The 26,055-nt window shown below is 36.2% G+C and overlaps 1 protein-coding gene and 5 non-coding genes across 6 annotated transcripts in view; 1 reads left to right on the top strand and 5 right to left on the bottom strand.

Moving 5' to 3' along the window:
• Positions 1–26,055, top strand: part of LOC139735047 (septin-2-like) — a 47,879-nt gene that overhangs the window by 16,512 nt on the left and 5,312 nt on the right. The window contains exons 2-11 of the mRNA XM_071645824.1: positions 594–693; positions 5,701–5,787; positions 12,759–12,882; positions 17,906–18,040; positions 19,330–19,447; positions 20,378–20,479; positions 23,323–23,419; positions 24,198–24,249; positions 24,825–24,929; positions 25,877–25,888. Of these exons, the coding sequence (XP_071501925.1) occupies positions 594–693; positions 5,701–5,787; positions 12,759–12,882; positions 17,906–18,040; positions 19,330–19,447; positions 20,378–20,479; positions 23,323–23,419; positions 24,198–24,249; positions 24,825–24,929; positions 25,877–25,888 (932 nt within the window). The remainder of the gene's footprint in view (positions 1–593; positions 694–5,700; positions 5,788–12,758; positions 12,883–17,905; positions 18,041–19,329; positions 19,448–20,377; positions 20,480–23,322; positions 23,420–24,197; positions 24,250–24,824; positions 24,930–25,876; positions 25,889–26,055) is intronic.
• Trnal-cag (transfer RNA leucine (anticodon CAG)) lies at positions 6,282–6,364 on the bottom strand. The gene has a single exon. It is a non-coding gene; the product is annotated as a tRNA-Leu (tRNA).
• Positions 21,007–21,089, bottom strand: Trnal-cag (transfer RNA leucine (anticodon CAG)). Its single transcript has one exon. It is a non-coding gene; the product is annotated as a tRNA-Leu (tRNA).
• Trnal-aag (transfer RNA leucine (anticodon AAG)) lies at positions 21,616–21,698 on the bottom strand. The gene has a single exon. It is a non-coding gene; the product is annotated as a tRNA-Leu (tRNA).
• Positions 22,309–22,391, bottom strand: Trnal-uaa (transfer RNA leucine (anticodon UAA)). Its single transcript has one exon. It is a non-coding gene; the product is annotated as a tRNA-Leu (tRNA).
• On the bottom strand, positions 22,997–23,079 carry Trnal-caa (transfer RNA leucine (anticodon CAA)). Its single transcript has one exon. It is a non-coding gene; the product is annotated as a tRNA-Leu (tRNA).

Here is a 26,055-nt window from a genome sequence, read left to right as displayed (position 1 = left end):
GTTTGACTCTGAATGCATCAAATTCACCATTATCACCCGTCGAACAGTGCTCTATACATCGAGCCTTATTTTTGATAGACATGGAAAGGTGCAAAGTCTCGTAGGAAAGGGACTTTTGCTCCAGTAAATCCATTTACTTTTCAGACGAATTCATTTGCTCGTCAAAAGGGTGTACTGACCATGAAAAAAACATCTATATTTGGTCGTATGAAACCACCGACCGAGAAAGGTCGGGGTTTTAGTTTGGCTGTCGCCATGCGCATCCCGTCGGCTGACTCCTGTGTTCGCATCGGAGTCTCGAGTCTCGGGAAGTTTTGATTCGCGTAGCAAGGTTTCGAATTTGCTGTCATTCAAAGTCATGTCATCATAATCAACAGAATTGTCAAAGAGTTCATCGACACCATGCTCTGCATTACTCGTAACAGTCACTATGGCAACCGACACCATCTGTGTTGCCACCATTTGGTTTCATGATAATCCATGTGGTTTTGAAACAACACATTATGATTATAGTATGGTTGACCGATAACATTGTTGTTAGATGAGTGACCTGTGATTAATTCCCAATATCTTTCTCCTCTTTTCAACCGTAGTCTCACTCCAGCCGTGAGTATGTCGGTTTCGCCACCCTGCCCGAACAGATGCAGAGAAAGTCGGTCAAGAGGGGATTCGAGTTCACGCTCATGGTGGTCGGTAAGTTTCATCTCGTCACCTTAGCAACCGTTTCAGGTCCCTGGCGAAGCCACGCCTAGTGATACAGAGACCGATCGTGATGACAATCATTACCCCCCCCCCCCCCCCCCCAAAAAAAAAAAAAAAGAAAGAAAGAAAGAAAGCAGCAAAAACAACAACTTTCAGTGACAATTACAATATATGGCTGTTGATTATTGATCTATACATAGATAGATAAATTCCTCCCTGCATAAGTACATGAATGAATAGAAGTCAGAGGCTTAGGTGTTAATACTAATAGATACTTTAGTGGCACATGACCCACAATGACATTAGGTTAAGTGATATTAATTCCTCCTTTGAAATTTACTGCTCTGAATTAAAATTTATGTGAAGTCCCTGGAAGCAGCTATAGGTTTCATGCGTTGAGTCTGTCTAGTATCATAACATGAAGAATGATAACTGTATGTGTCAAATGTACGTATGTATCTATGTATGTATGTGTGGGATCTCGTATGTGCGACTGTGAAGGCAAATCAGTGAATAAGAATGAATATTCTCTGCATTCAGACACAATTATCATTAATATTTTTTTTTTCAATTTGAAAAATCTCGATCGTAATGCACACACATACCACTCACACACACACACACACACACACACACACACACACACACACACACAAAAAAAAAAAAACTGTGTCCGCACTAGATGAGGTTTTCAAGAGTTTATTCCGCAAAAGCAATTTTCTCAACCTTCCAATTTTCATTTCAGTATTCGCGGGTAACCTGCGAGACTGCGAGGTTCAGTCTCACTAGTTCATATCTCGCCTCTGTGTTCGCTATCGTCGCCTAGTAAACAGCGGGCCTTTGGGCAATGTTTGAAAAGATATGCATCAATTTAAGTAATTTAACCCTGATTCAAGTCATTCTCTATTAGTCATACTGAGTCAGAATCACGAGTGAACTAAAAAGTCGAAATTTATTTTTTTTCACTTTGCAAGGAAGTGAATTGCATGTTTTGGCCGTATCATATCTCGTGTATGATTTCAATTTGAAAGAAGTGTCTCCGACTTGAAAGGAGAAAATCTCGTTATATCAGCAGAAACTGAATGCGACTGTAAAAAGTCACATGATATGGGTGCTACAAGGCGGATTTAACGACGTTAATACAATTTTACGTCAATATCTATTCTTACGTCCTCTTACATGTAAGTCACATGTTCCAATTTTTTTTTCTTCTCTTGCGCAATCAACTCCAAAGGTTATTCATCTAACTCCAGAACTCGGGATATTAGCTATAAGCTGTATAAATATTGTGACCCTAAAAGCCCTCGCTTACCTCGTCAAATATGTATATTTGTAGGAAATGTTTGTCTGCAAATATTGTTGGTATTTGGAGGGTTATATTTGGTCAAAGGAGGTCACCGACACTAGAGGTAGACAAAGGGATAAAATTGCAGTGAATTTTATTGCCGGAAATTACGAATGATTGACTTGACAATATTGTAACAGTTAAAATTGCTCATGACTGTATATACAGTGTGCTTCAAAATGTCTATTTATGCTTTGGCAGAAGTTGAAAATCACTTTGCGAGACTGAGGTAGGATTGTGCCCAAACCGTTATTCCGTGAATTCTTAAAGAAATGTATAATACATCGCAGAATATGGAGGAGGTTTTGTATTTTCTATAGCGAAGGAATATCAAACCCTGTGAAATAAGTTAGGATTTTCGTTTTGTAAATGAATGAAATATTGGTCATTTATACTTATTTAATAGATACTTTATCTTCACTTTTACCTAGTCCTTCGGAGGTTCCTTACAAGTATTAAATGCTTCCTTGTTAGTCTAGATAAGCAAATTACAATTTAAAACATCAAAAGTATTTTCGCACGAAGAGTACATAAGATCAGCAGTTTAACAATATGTGATACGTGATCACTATACAATACAAATGGATAGCTCAGTATTTAGATCAGTGCAACGTGATGTTCTAGCGAGGGTGCAAGTTAAATCTGAACAATCATAGCATAAGTCATATCTAAATAGACATTTTACATTATAGCATATAAAGCAATATCCCTCATGACCCTAAATGATGACATCGGTAAATTAATTGAACCTTGCAGACAGTCAAAACATCACGAAAATTATCACTATATAGACAACGTAAAGAGATTATGCTTTCAATAGTAGATGATTTTGAAAGGTTTAGGCATGTTGTTAGGGGCTTTATCATTGAACCCATCAAGTAAGGAGGCACTATAGATTACAGGCTGAATATTATAAGAAATAGAATTTCATCACCAGAATATGAAATGAAGAACAGCAAAGGTACTTCAGCATTTGTTTAAACATTACATGGTGGCTCACGTAAGGGAAAATAATGGATGGTGGGATAACCAAGAACTAACTGTTCCCCAAAGTTATAGCTTTCAAATGAAAGATATACTTATAGATAGGCCTAGACATAAAGACAGGGAGAAAGAGAGGGAAGTTTTGAAAGATGAACTACACAATTAAATATAAGAGTCACGCTTCCTTCAGATCAAAAGAGAAATATTAAGATTTTGACAAAGCAACAAACCCAGTTTCGTCAAACTTATACTGTGCGTACTTGACACCGTGACTACCACATGAAAGTCGAGATTGAATGGGCGTAAATAAGACGCCTGGAAATAATCAACCATATGGTTTAAGAAAAATAAATGATTACAATACGGGACGAGTTAGTTGGATTTCCTATTTCCATGCCCTGCCATGCCATGAGGCCCTTTAATTCAAGCTCTTTATGGTCGGCAATGATCCCTGAAAGGAAGTGAATAGAAACTTGAATAAAAGCGTTAAGAATAGAAATGTCAAGGAGGTGGTATTTGCCATGCATCATTTCTGGAATTGAATGCTTTGGTAAGCATTGGATAGAATGCAAAATAAAAAAGAGAGAGAGAGAGAGAGAGAGGGAAAAAAGCCTCCATTATCAACAGATTCCCATGCAGAATGAACAAAGGTGAACTTTACTATAGCCAGATATGAGGGAACCCGCATATACGGGGAAAAATATGCCCGCATTATTACTGACGCCTAGTGCTAAAATCACATCAGGCTTTATGAGATTCCGCCGGTAGGCCCTACACAGAATTATAAAAGGGGTGAGATGGGCACCCTTTTAATTCTACTTTGTTTAATTGATTGTGACATAATGTAGTTGGAGAAAGAAATTTGACACATATAGGATACTTCTCGTAATCAAAAAATCTAAAATAACGAACAGTGCACTGTTTTATCCTGTAGATATGTCATGGTGTGTTGAATGGCATGTTGATTATAATTATACTGGTATACATACACATATTGATAGAAATATAAATATTTGTAGGAATATATATATATATATATACATTTACTGTATATGTATATATAAAATTATATACTCCATATATATTTATCTATCTATATCTATATTTATATTACGTAGATAAAAAATGTCAGCAGTATAGCATGCGAGTACATAAATGTATACACATGTACATGTGTGAGTGTGTGTGTGTGTGTGTGTGTGTATGTAGAGCATAAATATATATGTCTGGATAAGCATTAAAAAATCTAGAGAAATACGAATGATTCTGTTTCTGCTATTCTTGGGCCAATTTCTAGCTCTATGACAATGTAATTAAATTTTCAATTCAAATGAGATTTTTTTTTCCAATACCACATTTTTGTTGATACAAATTCAAGGAGAGAGGGGAAAAACGTACAATAAGTCACTGCCTACTCCAGCAGTGTATGGTGGCTTTAAATGGTCATGACAAAGAGCACGGTGAATGGAGGACATCCCAACACAAGGAAGGATGCCAAAGGTTGCTGTAGAGTTGATCTGTCCCTGTCTGTGTTGACGCTGCAAACAGAGAAGGATTTTTGTTTTCACCTCTTCGGATTCTTTTGATGCAAGGATTTCATCCAGATCCGGGAGAATAACCTTGCCGGACTACAATATCAAAATGTCATTACCCTAGGATTGTACACGTGGTACTAACAGGGATGATAATGATGATGATGATGATGATGATGATGATGATGATGATGATGATACTACTACTGCTACCACTACTACTACTATACCATACTATTACTACTGTTACTGCTACTACTACTACTAATAATAATAATTATTGTTATTATAATAATGTTATTATCATTATTATTTCATTTCGTTTCATTTCATTTATCTATTTATACACGGCACATACTTCAGTCCGAAGATTTACTGAGAGAGAGAAAAAGTGAAAGAGGGAAAGAAAAAAACAGCCATCATAACGCGCCAATCAATGTCCACACGTCACAAATTTCATTTATAATCTGAAAATGTAGACGAGGTCACCAAATCGAAACTTGAAAGTTTGTATCGATTCAAATAACATGATAAAATCTGTTCGTTACTGTATAGGTAACGAAAGTGCCAGAGTGGATAGATATGCCTACTTCACTGAAGATGAATGAATAGTAATTGTCTATTTCTTATAGAACAGCGCAAGTATATTTTAAGATAAGGTGAAATATTTTAATTGAAAGCATTTTCAACTTTCGCATCAACCATTGTCAACTTTGGAAACCTCCATGTTGGCAGTTTGCATGAATTATTTCAACTTTACTAGGTTTCGATTCCGATTTTGCTGATGTTTTGTAGATGTCAGAGAACTTTGCCTCAAAGAGAAAATCGTTTGGCGATGAATAGATAATTGATGAATTCAGAATTTCGGCATCTTGTTGGAACTTCGAAACAGCATTTCCAATTATCAATACCCTTTATGCTTAAAAATAATTTTGATGATGTAACTTCCCTCTGTTGTCTGAAGAGGAAGTAAAAATATACAGAATGAAAGCTGGTATAGGGACGTCATCATTACGTCATCATTGTTATCATGATTACATTGTCACTATGTTGCCGTTATCATCATATTGTCACCTACGTCATCTGAGCCTTTGAGAAAGACTGACTATTTTTTTTTCTTGTTTCGTCCACTAACAGGTGAAACTGGCCTGGGTAAATCAACGTTGGTCAACAGTCTCTTCCTCACAGACCTATATAAGGAGAAAGCTGCATTAAACGCAGAAGGTAAGAATGAACGAATACTTTTAATGAAATTGATATACAGTGTATATATATATATATATATATATATATATATATATATATATATATATTTATTTATATATGCGTGTGTGTGTTTGTGTGTGTAGATATAAATTCATTTAAGTACAAACTCCCGAATGATCCAATCCACCGCGCGCGCACACACACACACACACACACACACCCATATATATATATATATATATATATATATATATATGTATATATGTTGTGCAGATTGGATCACTCATAAGTTTGTGAGGAAATGAATTTTATGGTAGGATGGTTTGAAGCTTCGCTTTCGTATATATCCATTGTGCGCGTGTTGATAAGTGCCACACATTATGATGATTTGTTTTATTTCAAGTATTAATTCTTCCAAAATTATGAATTTAGATCAAATTACACAATCATTGAGTATCTAATTCAATTTTACCAGTGGAAATTGGAAAAGGTTTAAAAAAAAAAAAAAACTTTGTCAGGAGTGGGATTCGAACCCACGCCTACAGAGTAGACTACGACCTGAACGTAGCGCCTTAGACCGCTCGGCCATCCTGACTTGGTTGGATTTGAGGGCGTTCTTCAGAAAGTCTTTCTCAAATCTTACGGTATGCTTAATTACCATGTGTATTCACTATGCGAAAACCTTCAACAAGTACTTCAAGTGGAGTTACTCTGACTTGCAGTTGATTCCCCTATTAAATAATAATGATAATAATAATCATAACACACGCACACAAAAGAAGAATGAATTAATGAATGCATTAACAAAATCAGAGGAAAGAAATGAGAGCCAAATGAATGTCAATAAATCAGAGTGCAATGTATAATCTTACACAACAAACATAATTGAACACTGACTGATAAAGTTCTTTCCTTATATTGCTTTGTGACAAACTGGCCGCATGATTCTCTTTGATGTTCTTATTCGTTGAAAGTTATATGATTTCTTTGAAATATTTTGATCTCATACTATACTGTATTTTAATCTGATTCGATTCATAACTAGTAATAATGCTATAGACGATATTATGATATTGGAGTTTAAAAAAAACCCGCCAATCTTCCATTTGAATTGCAGAGGAATAGAGACGAACGGAAGTTCTGTGCCTCTCTTAACTCACCCATTTCATAATTTGGTTAAAATTTGCATGACAATAAAATGTGGGCGAGACGTATGTTGTGGTATTTATTCCTTAGTCTACGCGTGAAATCGTCGTTTTGATGTATGGTTGTTCAGAAACATTACAAAGAACTGTAGTTCCAGTGATTGCATACCTGTCTCGTTATTGTTGTCTTGTTATTTGTTTGCCCTTCTACCCAACCCTCATTTTACCGCTGCCACGCGGAGCCAAACGACCACAACTCCTACTGAAGTTCATATTTTTGTTTGACTTGTTAATGATGTTTCGTAGCACGATACATGACGTCACGAAACCACTGCATGAAAGTCAAAGACTATCGTGGCATATTTCCAACTGTTTTCCAAGTAATCGAAAAATTCAATGTCCATGTTGATAGGAATGTCAATGTATATAGGGGTATATGAAAGAGAAACACGTCTCTTCCTGAAATCTTCTTTAATCAGAAAATGAAACCGGTAATTGCATTTTAAAGCGTTATTATATTTGTCATCCTCGATTTTGAATACATGTATAGACGACTTGCGTGTATCGTTTTGTGTGGTTTGGGTTAATTTCTGTATTTTTCTTTTGAATACAGAGTCTAAAGTAAACCTTGATTTGGATAGGGCCACGACAAACAAACAAAGATAACTGTACATAATTATGTTTCAAAGGTTTTTTAGTTCACTGATTCACTGATTTTTTTGAGCGTGAATCAAGAAAAAAAAAGACAACTGTTCCTGGTTCTGTATCGAGACTCACTGCTGGAATGCACTTTGATCGGCGTGTATGCATACCTATGTGTACAGTTGGGAGTTTCCTTTTTTCTAGTGTACACTTAGTGCTGCTTGGTCAAATATTTGGGAGCTTTAAATCCTTCAGGTGATACATTCATGTATATATCCACACGGCTAGGACCATGTATGTTCTCTGAATGTACGCACGTTGGTAGCCTGAGTTAGAGGATACTGCATACACGTCATCTTTTCCTTTGGCATGCAGGTTTGGCAGTTTATCAGGAAATATTATGATAGTCCAAGTGCATATACAGTTACGTTTTTTTGAGCCAATTGACTTGGCAGAAAAATGGCAAACTCTCATGATAATATGATAAGCATTTATCTTTCAAGAATTTGTGGTTTTCTGTTTGTGTATGTGTGTGTGTGTGTCTGTATGTTTTCAGTATAATTTCAGTATGAATCCAGTATCGATTATTACATGGAGTTGTTTTTTAAAAAAGAAAATCTTTTCAAGTTTGGCTTTATTGAAGATAGTGTTCTTTTTGTAAGCAAACGGTAGAAACATGTGAACATTATTCTGGGATTGTGTGTATGTTTAACCTTTGTGGCAGAAAGTGATAGATTTGAATTGATGAATCTTCGAAATGTAGAGTAGAAAGACATTCATATTGGGGCTATTGGAAAGGACCCTAACCATATAAAAATTCACAAATGTGATACTACAATAATCTTTATTTTGAAATATATCATTTTTCGATCTAGGTCGGAAGGTGAAATCCCTACTCCTGAGGAAATTCATAAGAAGATAATGGGACATCGGGATGAAGCAAAAGAAATTGCTTTAAAAAGGAAATAAGTTGGGATTACGCTTGTAAAATGGGAAAATGTTTTTGAAGCAAGGGTCTAACCGTTATTCTCCTGATATATTCATTATCGCTGTAGGCATTATTATGTATCATTTATGTTTTATGTATATCCATAATCGCATTTGTACGCCAAACTGGCATTAAGGGGCTCCGGCGTGGGTTGGATGTGTGTGTGTGTGGGAGGGGGGAGGGGTGGGTGTAGGCGTGTTTGGGTTTGGGGTGAACGGTGAATCGGGGATGGTTGGTGGGACTTGGATTTGATTTGAAATGGAATATCTGAGTTATAAATTGTGATAAGATTATTTGGTATGATTAATTATTTAGGATAACGATAGATGAAGATGTGTTTTGTTTGGAAGGAGGAGGGCTGATTATGTTTTTATAAAACAACTTCATTCTTATCTTGCACAATGATTTTTTTTACATGTAAACATTTTCTCATATGTAGGATGTGATTCATATGATCCAACATATTCATGAGTGTATTTATCAATATTTTCTCATTAGTATTCATTAGTTGTGATTGTAACTGATTCATTGTTATTGCAGATGTTGAAGTGAGATATTATTTCAGTCTATATTGAGAATTGATTTTTATTTGCTTTAATTGTATTTGTATTGCCTTCTTTTTCATGTTACACCCATAATGGGTTAATCCAAGTATCATCTGAATGAAATCAATACAGATAAAAAGGAAAATGAAATAAAAGAAAGAAGCATGGTTCTCAGTGCGATGACATCAAGTTGACCTCGGTGTCCTCATGTTTCACTCCGGATGTGATTTCCCGCAGAGCAACTACCAAAAACATCCAAAAACTCTGGTTCATGCAGCTCAAAAGGAGCATGCTCTCAGTGCGAACAATCAACAATGACAACAGCAAGTTGACTGTATATAATAGTGTTCATATTTCTGGTAAATATTTCCCGCAGAGACCACCAAATATTCTGTAATTCACTGGCTCCTGTAGCTGTTGAATACAAAGTGCTCGGAATGCAGCTTTTATTCATAAGTTGTCGCTTCACAAGACAATCTTGAGTTAAGCTTTGATGAGTGTGTTCTATTGTCGAGGAATTCCGCACATATTTTGGGAAAATCATTCATTACGTTTCAAAATTTTGCCTGTGGCGTGAACAAATTCCCCCAAAATTGAATATCAGCCACGGAATCAAAATGAAAAGCAGCAGATAGACTGAGCGACTCGTCACCATATATTCAATTCAATTCAATTCAATTCAATTCAATATATCCATCTGATAAAAGGGGTAATTACATCGTACATGACAGCATCGGACATCATAAAGGCAAAATAAAAAATATACTGCGTCTACAGCAAGTGGAGGAATCAACATAGGCTTAGCCTATCAATCAGCTAAAAGACAAAACACACATCATAAAAACTTAAACAGAAGACATTACTACAAAACCTACAAGAACAGAGGCAACCTGGCATTCTATTGTATTGCTTTTCATGTTTAAAGAAGGACCAGCATAACATACTGTCGTCTGGAGTGAGGACTATTATAACAACCTGACATTCATATCAATGTCAATCACAAGGACTAATGATCCAAACAGTCATAACTAGAACATGGGTACACATTCAACAGTGCAGGGTTTGCTCTTTGATGTGCAGGCGTGATTGTACGATATTACCAAAATGTTATTGGTTGAAACATTTAGTGAAGGCAAACTTTGTCATAGTCATTAGTTTGTTTGTTAGTTTTTGTAGATCCTCTTTGATATTAACGTAGCCAAAATCACATAAAGACAGCAAACACATATTTACTGTTGAAGATGTCTATTCCTGTATTACTGTATCAAAATGCATGAAATGTGTTAAGTAACAATAGTCGCATATAGATGCAGGGAGGTATAATTGAGTATGTCTAATGAGCAAAGAAATGTACATATATGGACGGTTTTGATGCCATGCCTTTTAAAAAAAAATCACTTTCACATATTGATATATATATAGCATCACTACTCGCCAAACGAATACCTTAAGGTTTAAATACAAATTTCTAATTCAAACAACTAGGACAGACCATCCATAATAAGATACTGGATAATCATATTATGTGTTGTTGTCTGGATTGTCGAAACGTCCGTAAATTCTGGATATAATAAAAACCAAGGAGATGATGAGTTTCTTCTCACCTCCCTGTAAAGAACATACGCCAGCAACAAATGATATAGAATGTGGATGTGCGTGTAGCTGTGTTTGTACAGAGGCCCCTATATAGCTGAGGCCAAGAAATGTGGCTTATCTTTCTCCATCTAGTCGACACACATACTGAATAATTGCTAATGTAAAACAAGTTGTGTTAAACAAACAAAAACGTCCTGGTATCTTACTGCGGGCTAAGAAAAGATACGATTGGTCGTCGATGAATTACGTTGAAACTCCCATTGATATCTGCTGCATCGCGATATGTAGCAGCAATAATTACAAAATTGAATTGATTCTTTGTTCAGAGGTATGCGCCATCTTGTTATTCAGTGGTTGTTTCACAATAATGTGTATTTTCCTTGTGTATAAAATGAGCATGTGTATCAAGAAAGATCTACTTGAGGTGACGTGAACTTATGCGGAAACATCTTTGATTATCAAAAAAAAATCTTTAAAAGTGAGCAGAAAAATACTTATGTTTGTGCGTGTGTATGACAATAGACTATATTTAGCAAGCGAGTTGCTACAGTATAGTTTCCTATATGCAACGTTCTTTCATCGATGCTTCTCATGTCTGTTATAATAATGTTATCAAGAAACTGAACGGGGTTAAAAGTTCGCTGCTCAAAAGCTCTATAATACGCGTCACGAGTCACAATAATTACCACTAGAGAGGAAAATAGTGTCTCAAAAGGGATTGAGCGTCTACAAACAGGCCTTTTATCTTTTTCATGGCTACATGGATGATGTATATAATGCAGGAATTAACTCTTCTCGGAGTGACAGCATATATCTCCGGATCTGTGACTGATATCAAAGATCCGCGATGTAGGATTAACATCCATTCTCGCTGTCAGGACGACAGGGTCGCGCTGATGGTATCTCCTGGTACTCCTATCGGATCATTGGTTACCATGGCGACCCCTCTCCCTTCTTTCGCCTCCCTTCGTTCTCCCATTACTTGGATGATAGCTTTTCGCAGCTCCACATCTGCTCTCGTTTCAAGGAAGAGTACTTTAACCGCCTCAGATGGCGCTGCCTGCACCTTTTGTCTCGACTCCCGTTACACATAACTATGTCAGTCCGCATTGCGAATTGATAGTACATGTATATAATAAGGGCAATATAACAAAATAATTAGCAGTACCACCGCTGCCATAATATTTTCGCATTGACTCGCTTGCGCAAAAGTCATACCTGCTTTGATGCCATATAAATGCTATGTTCCACACTCAGTGTCATGTGCCATGCAATGTGCAAGCCATGCCCCTTCACTACACTATGATGATAATATTTAGGGAAATAAATGTTTTTGATTATGCTCAGGCAAGTATTAGAAATTGCATGGCCATTCCTCATCCATACGAACTTTAAATAAATACCGGTCAATTAATATTAGATGATTATAAATCATTTTACACTATGTGAAAGATACTAGCAGAGAGGGTAGCAGACAGTGGATAGTGTAGGCCTGTTATGGAACCGTTCTTACTATTGGAATGCGTGGCCATTGATTATAGTCAATATGGTTATACATGACATAATTATATTATATTGTATGTAGTATTATGTTATGTGTTATGCTTGTACGAGGGCTACATGCAAATCCAGCAACGCTTAAGCTGTAGCACTTCTGTATTATTCATTGTATTACTATCGCTGATATATTTTGTTGTACATATAGTAAAGGCAATAAAGAAACTGTATTAAAGGCAATGAAGAAACTTACTTAGTTAACAACTAATATTTATGTATATGTATGGCACCAACAATGTAAATATACATGTGTATGTATCTGCATGTGCAATGGTAATGCAGGAACCAACAAATGAAATGAAATCAAATAAAATATTCCATTATGATGATTATTACGTAATCCTGAGGGTTCTAAAGTGAGTGCATTGAAAGCATGGAAGTGGTTGAAAGTGTTTATGTTGGGGTTGTGTGGTTTATTTTTTCGTACAAGATTCATACAAGGAGCCATGACAGTAACTTGACACATCTATCTCTATCTGACTTTCGGTTATTTCCTATTCGATTCACAATTTGCAGAACGTATTCACAAGACGGTGGAGATCGAGCGATCTTCGATCGACATCGAGGAGCAGGGCGTGAGACTTCGACTCACCGTGGTCGATACACCTGGCTTCGGTGACTCCGTGAACAATGAAGACAGGTGGATATAATATCAGGTCTTTTTAGTTCTCTCAACATAGTCTCATCTCTCCTCTACTTACCTTTCCTTCACGGGATTATTCGTCCTTTCTCCATTGATTCCTCATTCCATACTAAACACTGTTTTTGCCGATTTCGTTCTTCTCTTGGTTTCATGAATCTTCACTTCTCTCTCCTATCTCCATGATTCTTCAACATTCAACTCCTCCTCTTCCTCTTCCCTTCTATTTCATATTTCCCCTTCTAAATCTAACGATGTCCGAACATCTTACTTGATTCTCACTCTGTTCTTCCTTACCACTCTATCTGTTCCTTTCTCTACCGTCTCCACTAGTGCAACTTCAACTTCTAGCCCACTGTCCCCCACCCTTCACTTTTTGCCCTCCTTACAACCCCCATATGTCGCTTCCCTCTTCAATTCTCCTCTTTCTAGGCTCTTCTGCCAAACAACAATCCGGTTAAGGACTACATACACATGGTGTCACCGCAAATCTTTCTCCCTCATATCAGTTCTTGTTATATATATTCAAACTTCATAGAATGCTGTTTCCAAATAAGTATGCTTTTGTATTATGAACGTGTGCACACCTGCGGATATTCACGAATTTCCTGACGACCGAGTAAGCGAGTTATCACTTTGTGTGTGAGTGTGTGTGTGCAATTAACCTATCCCTACTGAAAAAAAAATACCTTTGAATATTTTGAATCCAGTTTGCGGGCATTACTTGTTGTATGTTGGGCATGTTAGTTGAACTCACGTATGACTTATATGTAAACGGATGTGTGTGTGTGTGTGTGTGTGTGTGTGTGTGTGTGTGTGTGTGTTTCTTCATTTCAACACAGTGTTCAAAGTTAGAATAGTTTGGAGCACTTGAAAAGAAGTGTCTGATTGGCCAGATTTTTTTTTTTTTTAAATTCCGTCATTGGTAATGTGCCAGGACCGGGCGTCTAGCGACACTATTGCTTTATTTTGTACCTCCTTGTTTATTTGTATCGCTGGTGAATGTGGATAGTGATTTTCACCTGCAAACAGTTCCCTGTCATGTATAACATTTCAAATTTATTGATAACTGTCTGCTTATTTAGTCAGTAAACACTCAAAGAACGAACCTAACAACGAACAACTAATTCGATGTAAACGACGAAAGTTCAAGTACAGAGATAGAATCGGAAGAAATTTGTTCAACAGACAGTCCAGCGAGATGTGGATGACTAACAGATAAATACATATGAAAAAGAGAGATATAAAATCCATCTAAAAAAGACAGATATAAAATCCATCGCTGCTTATGCGCATGAACTCGGAAGCCACTGCACTGTTCGAACCACCGACGCAATTGACAAGTCCAATATGTTTACAGACAGACAGCTTACGACATGTGTGAAATGCAATGTAACGAATTCCTGAAGACATTATTCGCACTGTCACGTTCAATATTGTAGTCCGCGTCGATGCGATAAATGTCTTCCATAATATAGCTGAAATTCCTGTTTGAAGTTGAACATCGACGTCTTGATATGGTCGCTTTTAGCGGGAGAGCGCTGAAAGCTATCGTGGAAAAGTGCATTTGAGCATTACCATGGCATCCTTGGGAAGAAGAAGCACTTAGCTCTAGACTATAGGTATATTGGTGGATGCACTGTGATAGAAGGTCGTAAAACAACATCTTACAAGTCAGAGAATTCCTGTCGAACAATGCGAATCAAATCGGCAGAATTTCGACTTCCGTCATAATTATTTTGATATCGCCACAATTCAATAGTCTTTATCTAAAAAAAACAGTCAAATAAACAGAAAAACAGAAAATATCAACATAACAGTTCTTGAATGAGTATTTGTAGCCAGTGACTGTCTGACAGATAGTCAGTGTTTGAGGATTCTTGAGCACACCCCAAACGAGAGACTGTAGAGTGGTTTGCAATAAATCTGTCACTATACATCTCTATGTAGACGTGGAGGAAATAAAACCTATTTCCGTCATGTCGCAAGGAAGCTATATCAAAATGTATTCTGCAACACAGATTTCACAATGTCCTCTGCGAAATAAGCTACATGTCCCTTGAATGAAAGAAGGTTTGTAGTTGGGGGAATTTGATTTGTGTTTCCCTTTCTTTATTTTCTAACTTCGATGGCTGACAAATTTGCAACACGCCATACATTTCCGCTTGTGCCACGAAGCAAAATGGAGCGACAGTACTTTTTTTTCTGCCTCTCGTGGCACCTCACTGTCCAAAAATGTAAGTTTTATAACCTCAGTGACTTCATCTGATTCTATCGTACGAAATAGATATTCGCAACTGATATGTACTTTTTAATCCTGTTGTCAAACAGAAGCCCGTGCTTGGTGGTATTTTGCACACGTTAGTCGAAGTGCTGCACTGAAATGTTCAATGTCCAAATACTTTAAAAATTGACCGTTTTTATTACACTTTGAATCTATTATGTGTACATATTCTTCAAAATAAATGTACCCCCAATGACACATGATTTTCACGGAAAACGCAGAAATAAAATCATACTATGAAATAATGAAACTGAAAATAGATGTATGAAATTGCATTCGATAAGACATATTATGATAGTGGAAATGAAATTAATGCTATTTTTCTTATCAAAAGTCAAAAGTTGTTTCATACAAGCTGACACCTGTTGGAAATATAGTTGAAATTTTCAAAGCAATTTTCCCCTATTAAATCATTGATAGCGGGAAGTGATGGGACAATCATTATGTTGATACAGGACGAAGCAATATACCATCTTTGACATTTGGTGCTTGTTTTATGAACTGTGATTCTTTGCTTAATTTGTCGTAAAAATTTCTTATCAACTTGGGGTCAAGTTGCTTAAAGAGCAAATTAGTTTGATTCATAATCATCCTATAAATTCAAGAAGTCTGAAGAAGACAGAGTTTGCCCTGTTGGTGGCGATTTGGAAGTCCATCAGATGTCATGGGACAGAAATGATAACATTGCTCAACCCCAAACCAGGAACTGTACCTCGACAAATCCAGACTACAATCTGACGGGATTTACCAAAAACGACTATTATAAGACTCTTTATGGGCGCCGTATGTGCTAAGTCTAGGCTACCTTCCGGCAACTGAGGTCGCGCTATATAGAAATGATAATATTTATGTAAGCCCCCGATAGAATCACTTCCTTGAACATCTTTGCGGAACTCTCCCAAACAATGGACCAAACATGACTAACTTTCCTAATAGCGAGAGTCCAAAGGTTATAAAGTAATATGTTAAAAACATTAACTTTGTAGTTCTTAGATTCTCAAGAAGATTTCGAAAAGAACTTAGCGAGCCAACCTAAACTTTGAAATGGGATTACGTGTTTTAATCTATATGGATTTACAAGAGTTGCAGATTTTCAATGTATAGCCTATACTCATATTTTCATGTCAGCTTTTCCAATTTTGCTAAATCTTGTCCGAAGATGGCATTTCGCAGCTGAGTGGTCATTTGCATTTCAAACTATCATAGGATTAGTCACGTAGTGAGAAATAAGTAAATTTCTGAAGTTTGCACTTACGGTATTTTCTTTTAATGCCCAAAAGGGGTCATTCAGTTGCCTCAGCCTTGCAATTTATGTCATAGACTCAATACCATGTGATTTACACTAGACTGCAGGCAAAGTTGAGACCTGTTTCTGTCTTAGTCTTTGATATCATGATTAATGAGAACTTCTGATAATCCCGCGTTATCTCGTACTGTTTTAGACATCAGGCTTCTATATCTATCATATCTCCATAAACGTATTTACACAAACAGGTAGAATATCAGAAAGAAATATCACTAAAGGTTTCGACGATAAGCAAAATAGATTGTTATACTTCCAGGTACAGGTGGTCGAAAAGCCTCGTCTGTCGTACATAGCTGTTTTGTCGCATCGTTACAGTGAGGAAGTGACGTAATATATCCAATGTTCAGAGAACCAGCGTTTGTTTTCTTTCAAGCAATTAGCAAGATTTGATCGTGTTTATAAGCACCCATCTTTGCACGCACCTTTGCACGCATGGTGACCTCTGATTGAATAGTAAATACGTCATTGCATTACCACGAGCCTTTAACCCTCTACTTGGACTGTCGTTATCACAGGAAATTTATTTTATAGCCGACAAGACGGGAAAGGAAAATATCCGATGAATTGACATCCCCCAGTCAATGTCGACCAAATAAAATCAGTGACAATGCTTTGGTCACTACTGTGGTCACTATAATCTGTCCGCAGTTGACCAAATCTGATTACCACAAGGTAAAAAGGACGCAATAAAGACACGTGTTTCCGACAATGTGATGAACAAGATGATAGTGTACAGGTTGAACCAACTGAAAATTAGCCTAGTAATAAGTATGTGAATATAATAAAGCTTTAAAAGCAAATACGTTAAGTTTTGAAAACAATGCGTCATCAAACAACAAGGATTCACTGTTTCAGGCACAATTTGAAACTTCTTAACTGACTGGATCAGCGAATTATCTATGAATTCGTTCAATAATATCGTCACTTAGGTTTCTGATTGGTCGCTGTCGAAATATAACCGTTTTATCACATGTTTATTATCCAAAGTTTTCTACACTACACATTTCGATTTAATTTGCGTTATTACTAATGTAAAATTATTCTTAGTAACTAATTTACTATATTACATCACTGTGGAATCACTGTGTTAGCAGTGAGCCCATCCCCGAGTACGTGTTTGTATTGATTTTAAAAAAAACAGTGAAAAAATGCAGTTATAGAATAAACTAGGTTTCGTTAATATTTCATTTCAACTCATGTCTTTACGCGCACACGTTATTTTCCAATGATTTCTCATGCGTAGTCGCTTTGTGACAGGTAAGATTTACGAACGTCTTTACAATTCACTTTTATGAATTATTTCCCTCCGCATGAGTTCTTATAGACCCGTGTATCGTGTAGCTTTACAGCGTAGTCAATTTCATCACTATGGCGACATTGAAAATTAATTCACTCAATGATTTATGCACCATCATCATTATCTCATTTGGCAGTTGGGGACCGATCATATCGTATATCGAGAGCAAGTTCTACCAATATTATCGGGATGAGAGCGGACTCAATCGAAAAAACCTCATAGATGATCGGGTCCATTGTTGTCTCTACTTTATATCCCCCTACGGCCACGGGTAAGTGCGTTTGTGACGTCACAACGTGATTGTACTACAGGTGTTACACGTCTTAGTGATTTTGTAAAGAGATATATCAGAGATAATAATTGATGAAAGTATTGTATAGTAGAGTATATACAATATAAATATAAATATAGATTCATCGTGTTTCATGCTTGGTATCCAAAAAATGAGCTTATGCTTCGATTCAATGATTAAACTTTTCAATGAAGAATTGATGATTTGCTTATGTCACAAGTCTTTACAACAACAAAAACAAAGATTGTGATATGATTTTCACCAAAATAGTGCACTTTTCTGAGAATAAAGATTTATACAATGCATATTTGGTTCAGTGGAAATGTACGAATAATAGGGTATTTGTTTTCTCATAATAAAACCGTTAGCTATGACAAGGTCATCTTTAGGAACTTTAGAATTGTTGTGTTCCTCTGCTGGGTTTCCGTTTTCAGTTTTTTAAACTTCATTTTGTCGATAGCAGTTATAAAAATCAATGTCTGTCGATGAATGTATGCTTCCATGATTGTTATATTTGAATTTCATCTTCTGTTTCACTGTTAGAAAATAATACTGTGCTCAATTTCTCCTAAATGACTTATCTACACTTTTCAAAAATACTTGACTCAAAGGCAAATGAAAGAGAATTGCTGAGTACATCATCTTAACATTTTTGATAACTTGATGAGAACACAGAATGTATAAAGCTAGGATTACAATACGGTGATGCTAAGTGGAGATACCGACGGGATCTCTGTGTTGGTTTTTCCTTCACCGAAATTGACATAAGGGACAGTGGATATCCTCGTGTTTCTCTTTGGCTGAATTGCGAAGGATAGTGTTTTTTTTTTTTTTTTAAGTTACCACGTGTTTTCTCTGGCTTAGGAACCGGAAGTAATCGCCAAATATAGGAGACAACGGAAGTAATCAAAGCAAGTCGAAAGCATACTGTGCCGTACATGACACAATAAAATCTCTGAAAAGAAAACAACTCAAGGGAAAGATAAACTGGTTCTCCCTTTAACTGAAACGGACAATTCGTAAATGATTTCTTTTTTCAAAAAGAGCATTCATTGTGCATTTGAATTAGCAATTGTCATCCAGGTGGGAAATTACACACGCACACACACACGCACACACACACACACACACACACACACACACACAAAACATACACAAACACACATGTATGAATTTTGCACATCCTAAATGCTCTGCATCTTTATGAATGAAATCTGTTTATGAACTTTTCGGAATATTTCAATACTCCCGGTGATGGCGCTGTGCAGGTTGAGACCAATCGACATCGAGTTCATGAAACGTCTCCACGATAAGGTCAACATCGTCCCCGTCATCGCCAAGTCTGACTGCCTCACTCAGACCGAGGTTCGTCGGATGAAAGACAGGGTGGGTGTCTCATATGACTTATTTTCCCTTCTTTCTTTTAGTCTGGTTTAAAAGATAGGAACAAGAACCTACAGTGATCAGTGTAGTAGGTTATCCAAGTGGGACATGCGTTATAATCAATGTTTCCTACAAATACAGCCGATATCTCGCTCGTGGAAGCATTAATCGTGACTACATTGTAAATCATTTGCTGTAATCATACTAGCTCTGTATAAATCCATATAAAAGTCGAGATTCAGTTTAATGTTTTCAGGTTAGCGTGCCTGGTCAGTGACGGGGCAAATCTGCACATTTTGTTGAATATGAGATTCTGACGCTTTTTCATACAACAGTAGATCTATGAATGTACTCAGGTATCTTAAATGAATCCTACAAGGATTTAACAAATTAGAATTTGTGCAAATTTCCTGATCATTATGTCATCACACATGGAAAAAAACATTAGTATTAGAAGACAGTATAAAAACGTCTTTGGTATTATGCAAACAGCCGATATTTAGCTTGCTGTTAATTTTTGTTCTTAATAGTTAGTGTAATTCCATGATATCACGTTATTGACTGTCACCTTTTGTAATGCTATACTAATCGAAAATAAAACAGCGTTGTTGTTTGATTGTGAAATTACAACTCGAAAATACAGTTAAATTGTATGACGGCTTTAGATTTCCTCCGATTTTCGTGGCGATTGCAAAAAACAACTACAAAACCAAAAACAAAACAAACATTTGTAAAAAAAACCTAAAGAGAAGGAGGAGAGAGAGAGAGGAGGAGGAGCAGATGGAGAAGAGAAAAAAAAAGAAACTTGCAAGACTCTGTCTTTACAGCATGCTGATCATTAATAGGCCTAAATGATAAATGATTAAGATATTGAATAGATAATAAAGATATTAAATGATCACCTGTATTTCTGTTGCCTGGTTACCGTCACAGGTGTTACGAGAGATCTCTGAGAATGAAATCTGCATCTACGCCTTCCCAGATTGCGAATCAGACGAAGATGACGATTTCAAGAGGCAAGACTCGGAACTCAAGGTATGACCAGAAAAAAGAAAAATGAATGAATGAATGAATGAATGAATGAATGAATGAAGAAAGAAAGAATGAAGGAAGGAAGGAACGAAGTGAATGAAAATGAATGATTGAATAAATAAATATATAAATGGATGAATATATAAACATACAATTAAAAAATGTAAAAAAAGAAACTTCTCTTCCCCATATTATATTTATGTTTATATACATATACATATATAATATGGTATAATATGTATGACCAAAGATGTATGACTCTGTTCGTCTGTTGTCTATTGCTGTTATTTACCACAATTGCCGATTCCTATTTCTTCTTCAACCTTTTTCCTGTAATCATATCACAAGTCAAATTACACATACTGATTTAATGCATGAACTTTAAAGCGACTACGAGCTGTCCAAGTCGGCGAAATGATCATCAAAAAGTTTCGTGTTGAAAATGCCAATTTAGGAGGCAGTTCGAGAAAAATCTGCTCTTAAATAATTTTTAAAAAGAGTTTACTAAACAAAATAAAAGAAAACTATCTTGTCAGGAGTGGGATTCGAACCCACGCCTACAGAGTAGACTACGACCTGAACGTAGCGCCTTAGACCGCTCGGCCATCCTGACTTGCTTGTTTCTGGGGGTAGCCTTAATCTAATTATTCGATACACTAGTGTAATTGCGCAATCGGTACATCATATTACACTAGTACACAGTGTACAGTGGGAGTACCTTGTCAATTGATTGGGAACATGTGGATTATGGAGCAGATCAAAGAAAAGTTTGTTTCGTGTTTTTCCACGATAAAACACAGACCAATATGAATCATGTAGTTCAGGGGCATATTTTATTGGCGTTTTGTCAGCCATTTTTTTTTTCAAACAGATCTACTCTCGCCAATCAGATGCAAGGATTTCAGTGGCTTAAAACAGTTTGTCAGAAAAAAAAAATCCTGACAGAATGCTTGATGTAATGCCCCTAGGGTCTTTAAAAATCGAACAAATAGAAAAAAGTACCAGTAATTATAGGGACAATATTTACTTATCCTCCGCATCATATCCCTTCAAAAATACGTTACCAGCATCACACAGACATGATAGGTCCACTTGCACTGACAAGAATAGCGTTATTTCCAAATATGGAAAAAAAGTTTTGTCAGGAGTGGGATTCGAACCCACGCCTACAGAGTAGACCACGTCCTTAGCGTAGCGCCTTAGACCGCTCGGCCATCCTGACTTTGATATCAGGTTATTAGCCTCGATCAAATCGTTTCTTACAGTAGCGTTATTGCGCCATAGATGCATCATACTCTCTGGATGATTGACAGCGAATGTTTGTTTTTATATTATTGCGTTTTTGAATCAGGAAGTTAAAACAGTCTAATTTTTTTTTTGTAGTAACATGGCACGTCTCTTCAAACGTACCTGTATGTCTTTACCAGTAATTTGTCAATGTCTGAAATTAATGTATCTTAATGAAGCTATAGCCTATATATATGATATCAATTTACTTATATTTTACTGTTATCATATCTTATATTATCACAGACAAGTGCGGCGCAGTTGTGTCATTATAATAATAAATCGCTGCAATGCTTGCCCTATAGCAATACTTGAACAAGTGTGGTAAAATGAACAAAACGTAGTGGAAGCAAATTTCGTGTCAATGAATGAAATTTTCATGACTGTAGTATAGTAGCAGCAATGCTTATTCAGTTTGGTGTCAAAAGTCAATTTCAGACTTTGATATCTCCTCATTAAAATTAAGTGACAAAAATCACTTTACGGCCTGGTTGACTCTGATGTGACAATAAGAATAATGTTACTTCATGAAATTGTAAAAGTTATGTCAGGAGTGGGATTCGAACCCACGACTGCAGAGTAGACCGTGTCTTAAGCACAGCGCCTTAGACCGCTCGGCCATCCTGACGTTATAAATATGCCAATCATTAAGCTGTCTTGTTTGATGCATGAGTGTATTGCACCATCACATTTCTATTTTTAGTTTTAAAATGACGTAGGACTATAGTTCAAACAGTCAATTTTTTATTGGGTAGCAACCTGTCAAGTCGCGTCAAACGCATGTCTCTGCAAATAATTTCTCAATGTCTGATATCAATGCATCTTACATAATTAACGTAAATGATAATAATCTATTTCGTTGTTGTCATAATTTGTAAATGCATATCACTAACAAGTGTGGGGCACTTCTGGTGCAATGATTGCCATTACTATACACAGACTAGTGTAGTGAATTAACAGAAAATTTTGCTTAAAAAAGCTAAGTCAATGAATAAAATGTTTGTGTAATTATAGTAGGCTCTATGATTATGTGGTAGCAATATTGGCTGCATAAAAATCAGGCAATATTCCCCCCCCCCCCCAAAAAAAAAAAAAATGCGTAAACAAAGTCACTTACAGACGTTGATATCATTATCTTCTAATATTGATTATGTAACTAACGACACTTTATGTCATTGTTAATCTTAATGTGATGACATGCAAGTAAAATGCTATGTGGAATTGCAAAATTTATGTCAGGAGTGGGATTCGAACCCACGCCTACAGAGTAGACCACGTCTTGAGCGCAGCGCCTTAGACCGCTCGGCCATCCTGACTTGTATGCTAGAGGATTAGCCTCGATCAAGTCGTTGGTACACGAATGTTATTGCAACATAGTTGCGTCATATAATGCACCTTATTGATGTTTACTGATCACATCAAATTTTCCAAACAATCAGCCACCATAGACTTTGCTCCCAAATATTTGTATTCATTTGTGCTTATTTACATTTTCACCCCACGACTCGTGTGATCTGGAAAAAAAAATACAGGATTTTTTTTTTCACTCTTTCAAACAGGCGAGTATTCCCTTCGCAGTGATCGGCAGCAACACGGTAGTTGAAGTGAACGGGAGGAGAGTCCGGGGCAGACTCTACCCATGGGGTATCACAGAAGGTAAGTCCCGACCTCAGACAACATGAGTTAAGCTTCTCCTCTAGTAGACAATCACTTTTACATTGATATGTACCGAGTGCTCAGTGTTTTATCATTAATTTTGGGTAAAAATCACAAGCATAAACCCTTCCGATGGCAGTATGAAATATTGTGCCTAGACATGTCTGCCATGGGCCTAGGACAATGAAAGCGTCTGTATCTACTTCAGAGTTTGATAAACTATCATAAATACAACTTTGTTTATGTATACCCAATTCTTACATCTGTTAACATGAACTTCACAAAGATACGCATAAAGTGCATGGACCTTGACTATTGTTATGCCATGCTGTTAACATACTGGAGTCTGTCATTAAGGTTAAACCAGAAAAGGATCTTATAACGAACGTGTACAACGAGACATGGAATATGAAATAGCATTTAGTTTTAATACATGAAATCATTCAAAAGGTTGCAAATTTTACTTCAGTGATGCAAAGTCATTCCAGATGATAATCATATATTATTTTTGCTAGTTTGGAGTGAACACGGTCCACTTTGGTAACGTTCACAAAAATAGGAAAAAGTGTGTAAATTCGCAGAAATTCATACAGCCAGAAGAGGTAACTCAGAAGTAATCACAACCCGAATAATAAAGATTACCGTACACTAAACTATTTTGTCTATAGCAATTGTACAGTGTACACTTATAAGAGTTCAAACATTAATTCAGACTGTTACGTCATTTTGTCCACATTTTCTCACTTTCCTCTTTCTATTTTGTTTCTTTTCTGTGCAGTCGAAAATCCCAAGCATTGTGACTTTGTCAAACTTAGGAACATGCTCATCAGGTAAGCTGAGTCGCTTTCAATGAAACTGGGTAAAAAAGGAATAGAAATATAACATGTATTACATCAAATCATGGAAGGACATCATAATTATGAGGCCATACTCGGTGAAGAGAAGCAAAAAAAAAATGAAAATATCATTTTTCATCAACAGGTTAGACGTTTGGAACTATGTAATGCTGAGTTTTGATCCGGATTTTGATCTGGATTTGAAACTTTCTGGATTAAAAAAGAAGAACAAGGATAAAAAAAGAAAAAAAAAAGAACAAGGATACTTCAAAAGTGTTTCGACGTATCCTTGAAAAAATGTATGTAGGATTATCATCAACAATATGATAAAGCTCTGTTTAATCAAGTTAGCTATTGGAATGATCACAATGCCTGATAATTATGCGCCAACAGTGAACAGTTTGAAATAGACTAATTGAAAGTCTTGCAGGACAATCGTTGTAACGAAATTTCCTACCTGGATAATTGCATAACACGCAAAATTTCTTTGCCTTGACACATCAAAGCTGGTACAACAGTGTACAAAATTAGATATCATGCATTCTGGACTCTTTTTGGCCACCATACAGGACGCATATGCAGGACCTGAAGGATGTGACACGTGACATACATTACGAGAACTACAGACTGAGCAGGATTCAGCGAGGCGGTCACCTTCCAGTCAGGGAAAGGAGGTGGGTTACTTATTGGGGACTTATTGATTCATTCAAATATTCATGTATTCATGTATTCATGTATTCATGTATTCATGTATTCATACATAAAAAATACAAAAATAAAAACTCTTCAAACCAACGCCTTATAAAGTGAAAACGCAAGGAAATAAAGTGAATAATGAACTTGCGAATCAGAAGAAAAATAACAGAAGAATGAAGAAAGAAATGAAGTGGAAAACTAGTGATTTATAGAAGAACATCAATTATTAATGACTACAGACGTATATTCTGATATTTTGAATAGACATCACAACGAACGAAGAAACTGTAAAATGTGAATAGATAAGCTAATACACATGAGAGGATTAAGAACTTTATAGTATGAGAGCTCACCGATATTTCAGAAGTTTTTATTGTCTGTTTGAAGATAGTCAAGACACTGAAAAAGTTTTGTTCAATGAACATCCTTGTGTATAAAAGGTATTGATCTCGATTCGTCAAGTGAACCAACATTTTACTTATCTGTGGTCTAGTATGTATGTAATTCTTACAAATACACTCGTTTACAGATGTACAATATTATGTAACCGAATGATGATTTCGTTACTTCGATTTTGGAGAACCTAAAAAAAAGAAGAAAAAAAAGAAGGAGAAACCTGGAAGGGATTCTTTATATTACTTTTTCCTTCCAGTATAAGATTTTTTTTTTTTTTTTTTTTGGACAGAGACATCAAATACATCAGGGTTTTTGGATTGATATTTAATCTAATATCGATAGCAATGAGACCCTTTTTCCCCACTTGTGACATAGTTTAGGACATTTTTTTTTCCTAGCAAAGTTTTCATGCCATTTTTCTTGTGGATAATGTTTTAAGCGCTCGTTATACAGAAAGAAAAAAGTTCAGGAAAAAGAATAAACTTCACAAAGTAATCAGAATTTACATTTCATAATTTTCGCATTGCAGTGACGAGGAAAGGTATTTATCTTTTAATTTTTGCTATTGACGATATTTTTCTAGCATTGTATGTTAATCCCTGTCAATATCTGTTTGTCTTTTCGTTGCTGCGTCGTTATGTTTTTACCTCTTCTGTGTGTGTACATTTTACTCTTAGTATTTCTACAACTCTCACTATCAATTTTATC

The sequence above is a fragment of the Diadema antillarum genome, unplaced genomic scaffold, assembly GCF_040938485.1.
Source record: "Diadema antillarum isolate AM-2024a unplaced genomic scaffold, OU_Dant_1.0 seq00000562_RagTag, whole genome shotgun sequence".
Classification (NCBI taxonomy): Eukaryota; Metazoa; Echinodermata; class Echinoidea; order Diadematoida; family Diadematidae; genus Diadema; species Diadema antillarum.
Note: the sequence above shows the minus strand (reverse complement) of the source record. Positions and strands in the feature narration are given on the sequence as shown.